Genomic DNA, 19,244 nt, shown 5'->3' on the forward strand with positions numbered 1-19,244 from the left:
GTTATATTAATAAATAATTCAAAAAAGTCTAATTAATTTAATATATTTATTCGTCAAGTAAAAAGTTTTTGAACAAATATAATATATTCTTTAAAAAAATAATATTTTTGGGTAAAAAAGGAAACAATTCTTATTTTCCTTCTTTCAAAAAACACATATTTTTTTAAAATGTTAGCGAGATAAGTTGTGTTATACTAGTTTTATTGATATTGATATATTAATGAATAATTTAGAATTTTTTTAATTCATTTAATACATTTATTAAATAACATGTAACATATCTAAATATTAAAATTAAAAATACAGTGTTTAATAAGAACTAGTAGATGCCATAATAAAATAATTTTAAAAGTACAATGATGTAGTAAGAAAGTCACATCACTATAGTATATGTGGACAGCCTACATGAACAATGAGGTGGCATGGAAACCTAGTATAATGGGTAAATTTAAATCAAAAGGTTACCCAATGTTATAATGGGTAAATTTTTCAAAGTACAATGTCCTAATAAAAAATAATTTGATGATACATTGCTGTAATAAGAAAAACTGAAAGTACATTGCTATAATAAAGAAATTTATGAAAGTAGATTGCTATTTTGTGCATTTTGCCCTTTAAGTAATATGCATCAATAAATAATAATTCATGTATAAAAAATAGTTTTTAAGATTTTTTATTAAATGCTTTATAATATAATATAAATAAAATTATTGTGAAATTTTGGAAAGAAAAAGGGATATAATGAATTACACTGGTGGTCCTTGTGGTATACTCAAATTTTGGATTTGGTCCCTAAAACTGTAAAACAATATATCACACTTCATGCCTTGATGATCCTTTAATTTTTCAATTTAGTAACTCTCAAGGATCCCTATAGTTAGCATCATCAGTTAGCAACAACAGTTAGAATGGACAAATTAGTGTTTAGACAAACTATAGGGACCAAATATATGATTAACTCTAAAATTAATTTTGATTCACATATTTTTTTTTTTAAAATCTTTATTAAAATTATTTTAAGCACAGTTAACGTGAGATAATTATCTATACTATATTATAAAACATTTGGGAAAAATTCTTAAAAACCAATTTTATGCATAAAATATTGTTTATTAATGCATATTACTTAAAACTCAAGATTACAAGTAGATTGTGCGTAAGTACAACTTATTAAAGCTCCATATCTGAATTCGTGTAACTAACTGCAAATAAACATAATCAATACAGGATAAACATCTCATTTTAAATATAAAAAATCTAAAATATAATTAAGATAATCATTGAGTTCTAACAGAATACTTAATTATTATCTTTATAAAATGTTATATTATTAAACCAACATAAATTGTTTCATTATTAAACTTAAATTACGTTATCTATACTATATTATAAAACATTTGACAAAAACTCTTAAAAACCATTTTTATGCATGAAGTACTGTTTATTGAAGCATATTACTTAACATTCAAGATTACAAGTAAATTGTGCATACGTACAACTTATTAAAGCTCTATGTTTGAATTCGTGTAACTAAATGCGGATAAATATAATCAAATAGAGGATAAACATCTCATTTTAGAATATAAAAAATCTAAAATATAATTAAGATAATTATTGAGTTCTAACATAATACGTAATTATTTTTTTTATAAAAAATATATTATTAAACCTAAATTAAGTTACTTCGTTACGTTAAATTAAAGTATAATAAAAAATTTGAATTAACAAAAAAACACAAACAAAAAATTTTAAATAGTTAATTTGATACTAATATTGATATATTTTTTAAATTTATATTTTATTAAAAAATAAAAACATTATCATTTTCTCAAAACCACATAAAATCGTATTACGTCGATATGGATAAAAAATTAAACGAAACATTGAAATGAAAATATGTCTCAGTGCATTGCACGAGTACCCTTCTAGTATATTAAAATTTGTTCGTTAAGATAAAAAAAGCTTATGTTTTGAAAAGAATAAAAAAGTTACATAACATTATTAAATTGAATTATTAAAAAGTTGTAAATAAGTTACACATGCCCGTTCCTGACAGTTTTTAGGCCCTGGGCGAACGTAAAAACAGGGCCCACTGCAAGAAATAAGGCAACGACTTTTGTCGTCGCAAAAAGTTCATTTATAATCAGAAAGAGTATATAACAACGACATGCGATAACTTGTAGCGGAAACATGTCATCTCTAAAAAGTGCATCGTCAGAGTTCACTTTTCTTGTAGTGACCCTCGGTGCGTACGGAAAAAAATTCAATAATTTTTTTTCATTAGTATAAAATTGAGCACAATAAATGTTAATAATTTAGTGAGGAAAGAAATCTTAATAACAAGAAATATGTGTTATTTTGATACAAAAATAGAATTCGTGTGAATGAAGTAATCATGAGGATCAATGAGACATCAATAATAAATAAGATTATCAATGTTTTCTATACAAGTAGACAAATGAGGACCAATAAAAATATGAAAGAAAAGATGATTCATTGAGATCCAATAAGAATAAATAATGAATTGAACATATAATATGCAAGTTCAACAAATGATTATTTGAGCACTTAAATAGAATCTTGTGATGTGATGGAATCCCAATGAAAGATACATAAGTCAAACAATTGATGAAAATATCTAAATTCTATTTTACTTCTTTCTTTGTTCAACTAAAATAAGATGTTAAGATTAAAAGTTTATGGAACATGACATATATAAGAGACAATACTAAATACATATAGTAGAAAAAATTTATTCATTAATCACAAAACCATGAAACACGTCATAAATTATAAGAACAATAGATTGATTGTCAAACAATGGTAAAATATTTTATATAGAAACAAAAATAGATAACAATAGTCAACAAAAACAATTAGAACAAAATAACCAAATAACAATAATCAATAGAAACAGAAATCGATAAAAATATCCAACAAAAATATATAGCAATAGCAAGCACATGATCTTAAAGTTGAATTGTTGAAGCACAAAAACGGTCAAATATATAGAGATAACAATAACCAATATCATTGGACCTTATTGGAGATAAAAAAAATTAGAGAGACAATAAACAATAACATATAATAAATGACCAACTAATTTTTTTATTTTATTTTCGAATGTAATTAATTGATATATTTTTGTGCGCTTATTATCTACTAAATTCTTTTTGCTCCTTATTATATGCTACAATCTTTTAGGTTTTTTTTAATTTATTAAATTCTTTTATACTACTATTGTATTTTAAGGGGAAAAATTGGGCCTCTTGGTATTTTTGGGCCCCGGGCGTACGCCCGTGTTGCCCTCCCCCAGGGACGGCCCTGAAGTTACAATAGTAAAATTAATATGATAATCAGAAAAGAAATTGTTAACCGTATTTAAAAATATTTTTAATAAAGAAAAAAGAAGTGAATCAAATTTAATTTCGGAGTAAATTATACTTTCGGTCCTTGTTGTCGAAAGACTGATTTGTTCCTTTTAACGATTGCTAACCGACCCCTCCAACAAGATCAAACTCCATTGACTACCCTTCATTTATGTAATAATCCTCCCCTGTAATTTGAACCAAAAGTAGTAGTATCAGAACAGAACACATAATAGATTATGGTATTAACTTTGGTGCAGGAAAGTTCTTTATATTGAACAAAAGGGTATTTTTAGAAGTTTATATATAGCGGGAAAGCCCAAAAAGCATTTACCTTTTCCTTATAGACACGAATCCGTTCTTCGATTACAGGTTCGGTGTCATCAGGTCGAGTAATGAGCTTTGAAGCACACTGTGGAGGTGGAAGAAGTGGAGCCATGGTGATTGCTAGATGCCCAGTCTCTACGTTTGCGTTGATGGATGCCACATTGACTGCATATCCTTCGTTCCAAACATTTCTCAGCCAATACATCTTCTCTCAGTTTCAGGTTCACCACCAAACTATAGACGACTTTGATCAAATTATGTATAAGCAAATGCAAAAAAAACTCGAACAAATTCGACGTTTGAAACTGAGAGATAAACAATTTCATCTTGTGATTCTGAATAACTATGTTTTGAGATTAATTAAGACCTTCCAAAACGTAAATTGTGGCAATTAGATCGATATGAATATCCACAGGAAGATAACTATTCACGGACGAGATCACCGGTGGCGATGTGAGGAACACCGAGGAGATCCGAGAGTCGGCTTGCATATGTTCCTTTTCTGACGCCGGGACAGCCTAGAACATCCACTGGAAATTTCTAGAACCCTTAGGATCATCTCTTAACGGCGGTGGAGGATTCGATGAATTAGAACGTTGGTGGTGTTGAGACTCGATTCCGAAAACAGCATTGGTGGTAAACGGTGATCTCTGCGGTAGAGATGAAAACTGGTAAAATGAATTTTTATAAGATGCTGTTAAAATATTGCAATATATAGTCGAGATCAAGGGACCGTTTACCAAACATTTATCCAACGAGTACTTACCGGTAAATTTTAATACTATTATTTATTTATCGCGTAAGATTTTAGTCCAATAAAATAACATCGTATGCAACAATTTACCCGGTAAACGCTTACCATGGTAAAAGTCGTCGCCCTCATTTACCAGGTAAGACTTTTGGATCTTGTCCTACTCTTATCAGGTAAGATTCTTGATCCTAATCATATTCATCCAGTAAATTAATATCATTTGGTAAGCAGTTACCCGAACAAGCGTTTGGTGAACGAAATCTTTAAATTTTTTGTATTAATGCCACAAAATTCGGAAAATATGTAAGAGTAAGCATACGGCCACGTGTAATAATATTTGCCACCAAAATCAACGAACCTTCAAGGGGTCCAGTTAATTGCCGTTTCCGGCGACGAGAAGATTCAGACAAAAAAATGGCGATTACTCTCTCAACCGTCTCTCCGGTCACTCGTTCTTATCTGTTTTCACATTATAATTCCCTACAAAATTTTACTACTGGCAGTTATAGTCTTGCTCTCTCTCACTCTGCCACCGCCGACAAAACCATCCTCATTTCTTCGTCAAATGCCCGCCGTCCTGTCTCCGCCGCCTCCAGCTCCACCGGCAAGTTTTATTCCTCTCCCTTGTATAAGTATTCACATACTCATTACGATCAATTTTAATGTATATGAATTTGGCAGCAGGAACTTCTCAATCTTCGATTGGAATCAGTGAAGAAACGGGTACTTTGTTGGAGAGAGTAGAGGTGTTTGATTTGAATGGGAATTCAATGACGATTTCTGATTTATGGAAGGATCGAAAAGCTGTTGTTGCATTTGCTCGTCATTTCGGGTATGCATCTCATCTTATAGAATTTAGGGTTTTGTCGTAGTGTTCGGGAAATCGAAGTGCAAATATAAGTCATATGCACAAGGGCATCACCGCATGAGGGTGGAACATATTGGTAATCATTTGCTTACTGAACCATTTTCTGAAAAATCGATGGTATGACTTTCTGTATCACACTGGTAAACACACCAGAAGTGATGAAGACAGTGATCTTGTTTGTTGTTTTTGTGAAATTTGATCGATGGATTATGTACATGAATTTTCATCTTACACTTACAAACATCAGTTTGTAGTGAATCTAGCCAAATTATGGAAATTCAAATGCCTAAAGAACCATCTTTATTGGAAATATTTGGTATTCAATGGTTCAAGAAGCCGATTACTCAAATTTGATGGTTCTGTTATACTTGCTCTCATGTTATTCCTACCTGGATCATTGCAGAAGCTTTGATCTTATCAATAAAAATATAAATAATATGCATATATGAAGACTGTTATATGATGATGAATGTTGGAACGGCTTTAATGTTTTGCATGTTGAAACTGCAGATGTGTCCTTTGTCGCACACGAGCTGATAAGCTTGCTGCTAAGAAGGTATGCAGTTTCTACAAACCAGAATCTAACACCTTTCTTCTAGCTATGATGGCCATGCATGATTTCCGCAATTTCCCTTCAAATAAGTGTTGGATGATTGAATTTCCAATGATATGATAGAAGATTAATTCCCCGTTTACTTTGTTGGACCATTTCTACTGAATGAATGTTGGAACCTCCCTTCTCTGCTTAAGGGCTCTCTTGGAGAGTAATGTAATGAGGTTGTTCCACATATTCTCACACAGTCAATACCAAATTTAACTGGTTGTATGACTTCGAGTGTTGGAGCAATGACATTGTTGGACTTTTGTTTATCAGGATAGAATGGATGCTTCAGGTGTAGCGCTTGTCTTGATTGGGCCCGGTAGTGTTGATCAGGTGTGGATGTATCCCTGTTGTCTGTATACAACTCTGAGATCATGAAAAATGTTTTATAATTTACTATCAAATGATAAATCCAATGAAACACTTGTTATTTAAGAGGCGTTAGCGTAAAAGTTTCTTTACAATGCATTTATGATTATTCTTTTTTCCTTTATGTAATAAATGGTTCTGTTTCTTTTAATCTTGTTCAGGCAAGAGCATTCTCTGAGCAAACAAGTTTCAAAGGAGGTATGTATTTTCCACATTTTTTTAGCAAGTCAGGGGTCTTCACGGAAACATCAGCCTCTCTACCTCTTGGGGTAGAGGTAAGGTATGCGAATGTTCTACCTCCGGACCTTACTCTGTATTGGGTTTGATTTGGTTTTGTCAAAACAGAACTCTCGTATGCAACTACAAATTTGAGAAGATCAATCGTCATAGTTCAATCATATTACACTTGTAACATATAAAAATCCTCGCTGCGCCATTTATAGCACAATGTCATATCTCTCTTGCTGCTTGTTACAGAAGTATATGCAGATCCTAGTTATGCATCATACAAGGCATTGAGCTTTGTTTCAGGAGTTACAACTACGTTTACACCTGGGGTATGTTTGGCCAATTGCTTGAATGAGGTTGCCTACTCACTCAAATTTTATGGGCTTATAAGTTTTCATCTTTGTGAATCGTATGATAAATACAGGCAGCTTTGAAAATTATAGAAGCATACATGGAAGGTTATCGACAAGATTGGGAGATTTCCTTTGAAAAAGATACCCGTACAAAAGGTGGTTGGTACGTATACTATACATACTTCCTTAGTTGCTTTGTAACGGTGATCACATCTTTGTGAAAGAGTTACTTTCTCCGCTCACAAAAGAAGCATGCATGTTGACTTTTTAGATCGAACAGACTGTTCTTCAAATTAAAAAAACTGTTGGGAAATTTGTTAAATCTAACTTGTCTAGGTAGAGTAAATTTTGTGTAATAGAAAGATGGTTATTTTGTCAGGCAACAAGGTGGAATCATGGTTGCAGGTCCAGGGATAAGCAACATCTCATACATCCACAAAGTGAGTCCCCCTTGTGATCTTTTGCACTTGCCTTCATCTAATCCTATCTTATCTATTTCATGCACCATGCAATTTCTGCAGTTTGGAGAACTTATTTCTAGATCCTTTTAGTGAAGGTTGACACCCTCATCTGGTGTGCACCCAAACCTGACTCACATACCTGAGTCAAAGTCTGAAACTCTGAATGCACCAATGACCAGTGCACCTGAACCTCGATTGCATAACTGAATTTAGTTGAATTTGATACCCTCATCTTTGGTGCATTCAAACCTAGAAATGAAGGGCTCAATTGCCATAATTTTCATGACCACCATCAAGGTTCAAAATGGCGTAGGGCATGGCGGCCAGGTCAAGCCCCAAGTCTTAAGCCTTACACCCAACGGCGAGGACATAAGGCGGCAAATTTGCATGTCATATATAGAATTATGTATTTACATTTATGTTTTCTATATATTATCTCCAAATAATGATATTAAAAATGTACGTTTATATTAGAAGAAAAACCATCTAGACTATTATGATAAAAATAGTTTTTGATTACATAGTTAGAATATAACTTATAAAAATAATATTACAACTTCGTTTTAATCGTGAGCCCATAATGTTTATGAATTCGTGAATCTGTGAGTGATGTGATTATATAAATCTATAAACGTGTAAAATTTAAAACTAAAAATGTAAAAACACAAAAGATAAAAAAAATTGAAAAAAAATTACGTCTTACAAAAAATGTGCGCCTCAGAGTGCCATGACATGAGCCACGCTTTACAGAAACGTTATGGGTCATTTCATAATGGCGGAGACGCATCTTGTGTGCGTTAGGGCGTGCCTTTTTTAACACTGACCACCATGTTGGTTTTGTTGGATGAAGAACTTGTTATGATCCTCAAATATATTCCAGTGTTTCTCACCAATGCTATTTTTTTTTTGCATCGATTGATGCAGGACAAGGAAGCAGGTGATGATCCTGACATAGAAGAGATACTGAAAGCATGTTGCTCATGAGATGGTGCACATTCACCGATAAGTGAACAAATGAAGTGCTTTTGGGAAGCCCCAAGATGTGTCCATATTACTTGCTATACATTGTTAATGCTTACATAAACAATAGCAGTACCATTAAGCCGTTTATGAGGGATTTAGATTTCATGGAAGGATTTGGAATTTGGAATATAGTTGAATTTCATTTTTTATAAATAATTAAAAAAACAAATTAAAAAAATAATTGAATTACCTTTTTATCAAATTGATTTTCACATATTTAGAACGTAATTACAAACAAACCTATAAAAACTCGTGAAATATCAACTACTCCATAATATCTCAAAAATCTCATATGTTTGTGAGCTTGTAGAGTGTGATGTTGCCGATGTGAAAGCAAAATCTAACGTATCGCCCCAGGTTATTTTTTTCAAGCGTGGAAACCCTAGAATCAGAAGTAGTAGCATAGCTCAGTTGGTAGAGCTCCGCTCTTGCAATTGGGTCGTTGCGATTACGGGTTGGATGTCTAATTGTCCAGGCGGTAATGATAGTATCTTGTACCTGAATCGGTGGCTCACTTTTTCTAAGTAATGGGGAAGAGAGAAAAATTAAAAGTCATCAACTTTCCCTACCATTGTGCTTGGTTTATTATTACAAAGCAACCAGCATTCTTACAAAAAGAAATGCAACAAAACCATTATACTTCACAAAAATGAGTTATTTTAGATAAACTACGGACACATGCATGCAAAATGAATCGTATTTGGGTCCTTTTTTTATTCTCACAAAACCCAATGGTTTGTTTATGACAAAAGGTCAAGTAGGATGATATGGAAAATCACAAAGAACACGTAAGCTGAGAACAAAATGGAAGTGATATTTTATTTATATTCAATAAATTGGATTAGAGAGGTGTGTTACAATCACATTTTTTGCAATATACTATATGGTATAATCAACGTTTCAATTAATTATGTACAAAACATCAATTGTGGGTATGCCATACTTGCCTTCTTCTCTGTTCATTTGAGTTTCTCTGTAACCAATGATACAAGGATCTTTTTGTCACCTTCAGCCTCTGCAAAACTGCTGGTCTTCTGGTGGGGGATGTCTTTTTATCTAAGTTGGAACGTGGATTGAAGGGATTCTCCACATTGATTCTTATCTCGGTTGGGATTTTAGGTCCTAATGGCAGAACCTCGAGGCGGAGATTGCCCTGTAGAAGTTTGATTATTGTATCTTTTACATCAAATTGATGTTTATCTGCAGCTGCACCTACTTCCTGGACTCCCAACACTATAAACATGTCATCTCTTATCAATTCTCCTGCAACCGAAGCATGTTTGGGCATCAAAACTCACAATCCAGTGTGTATAATATACAACTATGATATATGTATGTGTGTATATACATATTTATATATATGCATGTGTGTGTGTATAGAGAAGCAAGTTGAACATGGAGCAGGGTGTAGATATGGAAATCAGGTTCTGTGGGATTGGGATGGAGAGAAGATATGACACCCACGAGACTTGCTATGATGCCTATCCCCTTTCCAAGAGCTGAAGTTTTCAGAGCAATGYTGCTATAATAGCTTTGTGCATCTTACATTGAAAATTGTATTTTRATTGGGGGATTTTGAGAATTTCGGTTCTGGGAAAGGAGTTCTCCTAAAGGCAGCATACACACACTGTAAGAGCAAAGTATTACGTGCAGTATGTAATAGAGAATTTAATTGTCACCTGGATGGTAGTTTTCTTTTATCATTCGCAAAACTGCTAGGACAACAATGCGTGCTTCAACCTGTCGATACATTGCGTTAAACATTGTCATACCAAAACAAAAGGATTATGAAAACTCAAGTTGCTACCAATTTCTCTTGGATCAATTAGTTGGAGGAAATCCAGTTTTGCTCCAATTCACAATATCATATTCCAGTTAGTTGTTAGTTACCTTTGTAAGCCCTCGAAGATCAACAGCTATGGATTGCGTCTCTGCATTACCCTTTTGCAAGTGTGATGCAACTTTCTCAAGAAGCAAACTGTGTGGTCCCCCTAAATCCCTTCGGCTGCTAGAGTTTAGCTGGCCTTGTGGCCGATGGTTATTATCTTGTATTATCCCTTCACACCATTCCTCTATCAGTTCCTTGAGATAGTAATCATTAGGTTTAAACCTACACAATAATAAAATATTCATTTCAGTAGAACAACATGCAGTCCAATTGAGCATTGAACCCAAGTTAGCATGAGAATTTGCAAGTTCTCCAAATAAGCACTTACCCTGCTTTACGCATGTCCTGATATATAGATAGGCATTGTTGCACTTCTTTTAAGGAACCATATCTGGTTCGTGCCCTGAGAAGTGTGTTGTATGTCACCTGAAATTCAAAAGTTCAAGGGTTTTATATCTTGTTTCAAAAGGTTGGTCCCAGTAATACTTCGTTTAATAACGTCTAATAATCAAATAATATTGCCAGTATGTGGTTCTATTCTTGTTCTTTAGAGTTGTTATACTGATTTATTATGTACATGACATGGTAGCTGGTGCAAAATAGAATAGTTTGTAGATGCAGGAAACAAAGTTTAAGCATATAGCCAGAAGTCATATTCCTCACCATATTTGGTTGTATTTGATATTTCTTCATCTCTCTAAATAAAGAAAATGCCAAGTTCAATTCCCTCTGTTTTACACAAACCTGTAGATGAAATCACTTGTAGTCAGAATCAGATTGATCAAAGATGATTGATGCAGCATTTTGTTAACATGGAGATAACAGAAGCTGCTGTTTTTTCACATAATAGAAGCCCTGTAAGTAAGAGTTCACAGAAGAAAGAAAGGTTTGAACCCTAATAGCTGCTGTATATGCAACAACATCAGGCTGGACGCCAGACTCGCGCATGGTTTCCAAAATCTGCACTGAAGGGAAAATAGTTATTAGAGTAATTTAATGCAGATTTCTGCTTACAGTAGATAAAGCACAATTCTCATCCAAAAATTACTTAAAACCTCACTGCGGCTCTTTACCTGTACAGCACTCTTCACATCCCCGGAGCCCCCATAAACACCAATCAAAGTTGACCAGCTTATATGATTAGGGTAAAGGCCAAATCTCTTCATCTCATCCATTAAAGCTTTTGCACGAAGGTGATCAGTGCCACAAGCCTTCATAAGTACATTATATGTCGAAGTAGTAGGTTTGAAAGGAACCTTCATATCAATTTGCAAGCCCCCTTTTGACAAACTTTGCCTATTGGCAATATAGTTATCACCAAAGGCCATCTGAAACGAATTCCTCTTCCAGGATTGAAATAAACGGAAGGCTCTATCATACTGGAAAGCCTTAACACACGCATAAAGGAGGACATTGCAACACTGTGAATTTGGCATGCAATTGGCCAGAACCATCTCTTCAAATAATACAAATGCTTGATCTACCAGACCTGCTTTGGCACATGCACTGATCAACGATGACCATGTAACGGCGTTTGGAGTAACGCCAGCTTCAATCATTTTTTCTTTCATTGCTAGTGCCATCTGCCACATTCTTGCATCTGCAAATACCTGAGATTTGATGACAAATATAAAAACAACACATATCACAATGTTGGCAGCAAGAACATTATTTTGTAAATGCATAAAAGATAGATTGGGGACAAAAGAGATTGTGAAGTGGGCTGATTTTTTGGGATATAGGTTGTAACACTCGTAGCAAGTAATGCAAAAATGAATATGGTACCTTAATCAATGTGCTGTATGTGAATACATCCAACTTCAATGATCCTCTTGATTCCAAATTCTCTACCTCCCTGTATATTTCTTGGGCCAAATCAACTCTAGCAGCAAGACAGCATGATTTTAAAAGGATATTATATGATGCCATATCTGGAGCAACACCTAGAATCTGATTAGTAAATGGAATTAGTCAAATACAGCATTTTTTTTAGCTAATGTGTTAGATTGAAAGAAGCTAAAGACCCAATCTTCATATTTCTTGCTTAAAAGAAATGCTGGGATGGAACTGTTATGAATCTACCGTCCGCTCAGTGCCAAATATTATACTGGAGTCAAAGTATAGAATGATATAGATAGCTGGTAATTAGAGAGGTCTATCAGTGAGTAGGAACGGAAAAGAACACTCAAATAGAAGAGAGAACAATGGTGGGGTTCACATCAATGAATAGATTAACTAAATATATTCTAGAAGTCCAGATCCAACGAAACTAGGAAACAATATCCTTTACAACTATTGCCAATAAAATAACAAACCAGAAGAAAAAAAACATGGTACTAGATACCTACCCAATAATAGTAGATTTCAGTTTCCCATTGGTCTACTTGACCTGATCAACTAGAATCCTAAAACCCTAATATGCCCATTGAATAATCAAATGTCTATCTTTATTCCTATAACTGCTATTAGTGCTCGTCTTCCCCATCGGAAATGGGGTGTCAATAGAGTATATAACATGGCATACATGTGATCTTCACTATATCATTGCAACCTACCAGATTCCCAGTGAATTATTAGGAATTTAGGATTATTGCCTGGTTCTTGGACCAATGACCTACTATCCACTCTTTCGCAAGAGTAACAGTATAAACTAAAAAACTTTCTAAATGAAGCTGACTGCCATATGTTGACTAGATTGAACCAGAAAATGGAACAAAATTCGCAAAATGAGTGAGGAAGAGAGTATTACTTGCATATGCTTGTAAATATTCATCGTGTAGCTCAGGTCGCAGGAATTTACGTTCATAAGACTGTTGAATACATACAGATTTGGGTTGATTTTCTGAGCACTTAACCCCTGCACCAAATTCGCAGAAACAACATAGTATAAGGGACATCATGATCAATCAATACGAGTGACAACATGATCAATCAAGAACATCCTTGAACCTTGATGCATAAATATACGAAACACTACAGGAATAATGATAGTATTTCTACGTGAAATGCTACAGAATTAGGAACATGTGCAACAAGAAAATGAAACCAATTACTTGACCACCCAATTTTTTTATTCAGGTCATATATGTAACATTCACTTCTTTCATTCAATCTAGAATACACCATTTCAAAATCAAAAAGCGTTTCCTTCATAACAGAATCTTAAATAATCAAATAATCCTAACTTCTCTTCGAGTCAAAGGTCATTAATCACTTATCTAAGTATAACAGTGATCTAACATCTAAATAGCCATTTGTAAGTGGAACAACCATCACTTAGAGCTATTGTGGTTGCATGTCATAGAATCTTAGCATGGTTATTTTGATGATTGGATGAGTACTATACATGGTTTACTTTGATGACTCGATGAGGACTATATACTGTAGAAAGAACTGAAAACTGTGGGCAACATTCTTGCAAGCTAGTCCACTAATGACACAATCAGGCTTTTGCTTCTATGCATGTATGGTTTTTATTTTAGTTTTCAGTTATTATCATGTAGCATACATATAAGATGAGAAGTCTAAATGTTATGAGTGTAGAAAGTATAGAGCCAACATGCAGATACATTATAGAGGGGAAATGGGTTAAAACAGCCTATTCAAATGGGAAAGTAAACCTCCTTGGCCAGGGTCTCCTAGAGTGGTACCCTCTTTTCAGTAGGATCTTAATCATTGTAGCCTAAAGTACTTAAACCACATGCTTGATGGTAGTAGGCCGGAACTTTTGCATGTGTTAGCATGGTTAAGGGGAGAGAACTTTACTAAAATCATGCAGTCAACATAATCCTCAACAATTTTCTATCAATTACACTCCAGAACTTTTAAGGAAATTATGATCATACCTCATAAATGGACCTAGATTGCAAATGGTCAGAACAAAGACCACATACATCTATGATTGTGCGGTAAGCATACATATTTACGCAACCCAGATTATGTTTGGATGCTTCAAAAACAGTCAGCGCAGATGCCATATCTCCTTTCTTTCCAAATTCAAGAATTGTGGTACAGAATATTTCATCTGAGTAGACACAGAAACTCGCATACCTGCAAAGGGAGCTAGTTAACATTGAAGAACAGAACAAAGATGTTCGATGTGCTTGGAAAATAAATTCTCCACAGTAAGGGCCTGTTTGTTTTTTGCTTATTGGCTTATCCTCACAACCATTAAGCTCTGTTTGTTTTTTGGCTTAATTATTAAGCAATGGCTGGAAATGCTCAACTGAATAAGCCACCATGTATATGTTGTCCATAAACAACCACCTAATTCCAGATATTTCTTAATAGAAAGAAGAAGAAAACAACCCCTAAAACTGATAGTAAGATGAGACATTATCAGAAGTAGGAAGGCTTAAAAACCATCTAGTTCAGTTGAGTAACTACATGATGGGTGCATATGAGGGAAGCCCAATAAGTTTAATTGGACACTACTTTTTCACCCAGAGTTTAAAAAAGAAAGCATACCTTATGGCCACATATGGGTTCCTTTTGTTGACACAGTTTCTTATAACCTCAATTGGTTCCACTGTATCTTCAACAGATAAATGGAATCCTGCACCACATGGAGGGGTAGAATAGGAGAAATGAGTTGCATATAGTTTCATAAAACATCTTGTTTCGCAAAACAACAATAGGTTTGGCAGTTCAAACAATTCATTAGCTAAATTGTCATTGCTTTACCACAATAACTGCTCCACACTTGAAATTGTCAGTAGGGTCTTCAAACAAATAATAGTGAAATAGGACAGCTCACAAAACAACTCAATTGTGATCAAGGGAGGTATGTCGTTTTTTAGGATTTCTAATATGAAATTCAAATTTCTATAGTATTATAAGTGCTATATCTGGAATGGTAATATACAGTGTATAAAGTATAAGAATAAACCAGTGTATGTTAATTAAATAGCCTCTATCACACATTTCTTGCTTGTAATGGAGGTCGGTAAACAAGATGGAGCCATATTTTACAATCCAACATTGTACAACATCTAACTGGCATAATCTTTGGTCAGAGTTTTCAAATGACTCACTTGCACAAATCACCAGCAAGATATTGTATTAAATATATCTAAAAGAACTTACTGGTATGTGTCAAGTGTCAACCTGACAAATTCTCAAAAGGAAATAATCTCATAAGTTTACATAATTACATTCAGTGCCTTATAGAAACCATAGCTGAATTAATTTAAAAGCATCTATTTCAGCTTCAACGTTTATGTAAGGGAACGGGGATCACAAAATGCGTGTAGGAAAACTTACTAGAGAGCGTTTCCATCAAATCAACAACCTCCTTCGCATCACCAAACTTCAAAATCCGGTTACATTCGCGACCAATCGCCTCCACAACAGATCTATCAGACAGCAACACTTCCAATGCACTACCAATCCCTAACTTCTGAAAACAGGTCAACACTCTGATCACACCCCGCACGCCTCCATCACTCTCAATCACACTCAAAATCCCCTTAGAAACAAGATCAGCATTCAACAATGCCACAAACTCCTCCGCCTTCAATCCAGAACTACCACCACCACTTGTAACCGTCTCCACAATCATGAACAAATCCTGGAACCTGCCCTCTTCTGCGAGCTTTGAAGCTAGTTCGGCATAGTAATTTATCCGATGGTAGCTCTGACGATTTTCCCCACATCGAACAGTAGTGAGCAGAGGAGGACGATGAGACTGAGAGGAAGAAGAAGAAGAAGAAGAAGAAGACGACGACGACGACGGTTTTGATTGTTTAGGGTTAGTAGTAGTGAGTGTATGCTTGGGAAAAGACGGAGGAGGGGTGGAAACAGAGGAGGCAATAATGAGAAGAGTGGCGGTGCTTCTCATTTCCCGGCTAACCGGCCGTTTTCCTGTTAGCGTCAGGCGGTTGTGTTTAATTGATGTTTGGTTGGGGACGAAGATTGTATATGAAAATTGAAAGGCAGGTGTTGCGTTTGTCGTTGGAGGGGATAAATCACCTTCCTTTAGTTTAGTGGCAAAATATCAACATATTTTATTCTTTTTATTGAATTTTATAAGCGATTGAGATTTTTTTTAACCTTTGACTTTTAATGGATGGTCATTTCTGCATTTTAGTCCCTCTATGTATCTAATGATGTTAAAAAAATCCAGATCGTCCCAGGTGCGAGGTCAAACACGGTTAATAAGGTGAACAGTAATTTCGACTTTTGAAGAATTTTTTTTAAGAGAATCGCCCCCATTGTGTACGGATCGCCCCCCAGGAGGAGATCCGGATGGTTATTTTGGCAAAACCTCTAAAATGTGGTTATTTTGTGGCAAAAGGTTGTGTAAACCGCTTATTTTTATAAATACCCCATTATTTATTATGCATGGTTAGTTTCATCAGAAACCCAAATTTATGATTGCATATGCTCTTTGGCATCTACAGTCGTGAACCTCTTGCCATATTAGTTTTTTCTTTTCTGTATGTTTCAAAAATCTTATATCCTCAATCAATGACTGATCTATGTTTTATATAATTAAAAAACTACAATAATAAAAATTATAATAGTTAAAAAATTGTTACTACAATTATTACAAACTATAACAATAAAAGTCTATCATAATTAAAAATCACGAAAATTGACAATAATTAAAAAGCAACAACAATAAATTTATTTCACATTTTTATAAACCTTTCTCAAATATGCTTTACCAAACCTACTTGAATTTGATGATGTACTAAACTCAGAATTTAACAAATTCATATAGTAACTGGGAATGTTGAAATCAGGGTCGGTCCTAAGATTTTTGATGCTCCGTGCGAAAATAATAAAAAATGTCCCTAAGCCTATTTTTTAAAGCCAACGAAACAAAGAGATAACGAAACATGCGATTTTTATAAAGAGTTTATAACCTATTCAAGTTAAGTATCTCATCCTTATGTTGATTTTTATTAATTATAATTAAAAAAATACGATGGAGGGGACATAAAAACCAAAACCACAAATACAATATATAAAATGATAAATCCTTGATAAATATTATGCTTCCTTCTTTTCCAGTTTTCCTTTTTTCAAATTGAAATTAGCAAAATGGAAACTTTATTTCAATATATGAAACTTAAAAGACAAGGAAAACTATAATTAGTTTTTAACTAAAATGGTAAATTGCATCCAAATTGTTGTCATAGTAAAAGTAAAACTTAAAAGTTACAGGTCTAACGACTAAAAACTAAACGCTTATCTGTTAGCAACTTAATAAGTTTAATGAAACTAACAGCTTATTCACTCAACTATGCATGATTGTTTCGTAGTGGCTTAATGATATAAAAAGTGACTTATACAGTAAGCTTCCAGGGGGAGCTTTATATAGAAAGCCAAAAAAAAATTTCAAACATGTCCCTTCCAACTAAAAAAACGCTTCTTACATTTGCGAAAAAAACTCTCCAAAACAAAAAAAATTCAACTTATACAAACAGATTAATTTATATAGACAACTTTATACAAACAAAAACTTTTTCAACTTTCCAACTTTTTCCAACGATGTACATTCAGTATTCATCACTACTAGGCATTGGGCATGTTTTTATAGTTAAAGTTCAGTTGTCCAATTCTCAAATTATTAAACTCAAAACTAGTAATAAATAACAATTTGATGTCCTTTGCGGCCGCACGGGCTGCACATGGCCAGGGCCGCCCCTGGTTGAAATCTATACTGAAAGAGTCAAAAGATATACGTATAAAATAAAAATATAATTTGGATTGAAGTTGGTAATTTTTATAAATAATAGATGAACTAATTTTCATTTTTATTTAATAAAAATAATCGAATTAATCTATCAATTAAAGAAAAAAAGTAATTAAATTAATTAAAACAAATAAACTAATTAAAGTTAATAGGAGGCATATCCACAATGGTTTAGTTTTTCTATGGAGCGGTCCATTACACAGAGAATGTTCATGCTCATGAACCCCTCCTTTGGAGATGCTATTAGTTCAAGAGTTAGAGAATTTTGTTTATCCAGTAAGTGTTTATCTATATTATATTATAAAGTATTTGACAAAAAATTCTTAAAAATTACTTTTTATGCATAAAGTACTGTTTATTAATACATATTACTTAAAATTGAAGATTACAAGTAGATTGTGCGTAAGTACAACTTATTAAAACTCCATATATGAATTCGTATAACTAACTGTAGATAAACATAATCAAATACAAGATAATCATCTCATTTTAAATATAAAAAATCTAAAATATAATTAGAATAATATTTGAATTCTAACAGAATACTTATTTATTATCTTTATAAAATTTATAATATTAAACCAAAAATAAATTATTTCATTATTAAACTTAAATTATAATAAAAAAATAAATTAAAGAAATTACATAAAATGAGAACTTTTAAATAGTTGATTTGATATTAACATTGACTAGAAGAGTACTTGCGCAATACAGCGAGACACATCTCGATTTTAATGTTCTATTTTATTATTTGTCTATGTTGATGTTATAATACGATTTTATGTGTTTTTAAGAAAGCAAATGATTTTATTTTTGAATATAATATAAATTTGAAGATATCATGAAAATTTGAAGAAAACAATAATGATTTTATTTTATTAGAACTCAATGATTATCCTAATTATATTTTAGATATTTTATATTTAAAATGAGATATTTATCATGTATTTGATTATGTTCATCTGTAGTATTTACATGAATTCAAATATGGAGTTTTAATAAGTTGTACTTATGCACAATCTACTTGCATTCTTGAGGCTTAAGTAATATGCATTAATAAATAGTACTTTACGCATAAAAAGTGGTTTTTAAGAGTTTTTGTCAAATGTTTTGTCATATAGTATATATTATGTGTTTTTAAGAAAGCAATAATGATTTTATTTTTGAATAAAATATAAATTTGGAAAAGAATATACTGTTAATATCAAATCAACTATTTAAAAGTTTTCATTTTTTATGTAATTTTTTTAATTTATTTTTTTTATTATAATTTAATTTAGTTTTTGGTTCAATAATATAACATTT

The 19,244-nt window shown here is 33.0% G+C and overlaps 2 protein-coding genes and 1 pseudogene across 3 annotated transcripts; 1 reads left to right on the forward strand and 2 right to left on the reverse strand.

Annotated features, from left to right (window-relative positions):
* Positions 1–3,538: 3,538 nt before the first annotated feature.
* LOC112529137 lies at positions 3,539–4,442 on the reverse strand (annotated as a pseudogene).
* A 389-nt stretch (positions 4,443–4,831) lies between these two features.
* LOC112515628 (thioredoxin-like protein AAED1, chloroplastic) lies at positions 4,832–8,477 on the forward strand. 2 transcript variants are annotated; one of them, XM_025122544.1, is made up of 9 exons: positions 4,832–5,050; positions 5,131–5,278; positions 5,825–5,870; positions 6,189–6,248; positions 6,446–6,482; positions 6,762–6,841; positions 6,937–7,028; positions 7,245–7,305; positions 8,251–8,477. In XM_025122544.1, exons 1-9 carry the CDS (start codon positions 4,861–4,863, stop codon positions 8,308–8,310), a joined length of 774 nt encoding a protein of 257 aa, XP_024978312.1. In that variant the 5' UTR covers positions 4,832–4,860; the 3' UTR covers positions 8,311–8,477. The 2 variants fall into 2 exon arrangements, with proteins under 2 accessions (XP_024978312.1, XP_024978304.1); XM_025122536.1 differs by having other exon boundaries at positions 4,846–5,050; positions 5,128–5,278.
* A 666-nt stretch (positions 8,478–9,143) lies between these two features.
* On the reverse strand, positions 9,144–16,147 carry LOC112519759 (pentatricopeptide repeat-containing protein At5g02830, chloroplastic). The gene is made up of 12 exons (XM_025128009.1): positions 15,500–16,147; positions 14,705–14,792; positions 14,083–14,287; positions 12,987–13,094; positions 12,023–12,187; positions 11,311–11,847; positions 11,132–11,197; positions 10,901–10,981; positions 10,566–10,663; positions 10,240–10,459; positions 10,029–10,089; positions 9,144–9,612 (listed from the first exon to the last, which is right to left on the reverse strand). Exons 1-12 carry the CDS (start codon positions 16,074–16,076, stop codon positions 9,272–9,274), a joined length of 2,547 nt encoding a protein of 848 aa, XP_024983777.1. The 5' UTR covers positions 16,077–16,147; the 3' UTR covers positions 9,144–9,271.
* Positions 16,148–19,244: the final 3,097 nt, after the last annotated feature.

Source organism: Cynara cardunculus (assembly GCF_001531365.2).
Source record: "Cynara cardunculus var. scolymus isolate 2C chromosome LG 1, CcrdV1, whole genome shotgun sequence".
Classification (NCBI taxonomy): Eukaryota; Viridiplantae; Streptophyta; class Magnoliopsida; order Asterales; family Asteraceae; genus Cynara; species Cynara cardunculus.

Coding starts and splice junctions, on each gene's coding strand:
- LOC112519759 (XM_025128009.1), bottom strand. CDS start 16,076: ATGAGAAGCACCGCCACTCTTCTCATTATTGCCTCCTCTGTTTCCACC. Junction 12,188..12,986: donor ATATTTACAAGCATATGCAA/GTAATACTCTCT, acceptor TTTACTAATCAG/ATTCTAGGTGTTGCTCCAGA. Junction 11,198..11,310: donor ATGTGAAGAGTGCTGTACAG/GTAAAGAGCCGC, acceptor CCTTCAGTGCAG/ATTTTGGAAACCATGCGCGA.
- LOC112515628 (XM_025122536.1), top strand. CDS start 4,861: ATGGCGATTACTCTCTCAACCGTCTCTCCGGTCACTCGTTCTTATCTG. Junction 5,279..5,824: donor GCATTTGCTCGTCATTTCGG/GTATGCATCTCA, acceptor TTGAAACTGCAG/ATGTGTCCTTTGTCGCACAC. Junction 6,842..6,936: donor CAACTACGTTTACACCTGGG/GTATGTTTGGCC, acceptor TGATAAATACAG/GCAGCTTTGAAAATTATAGA.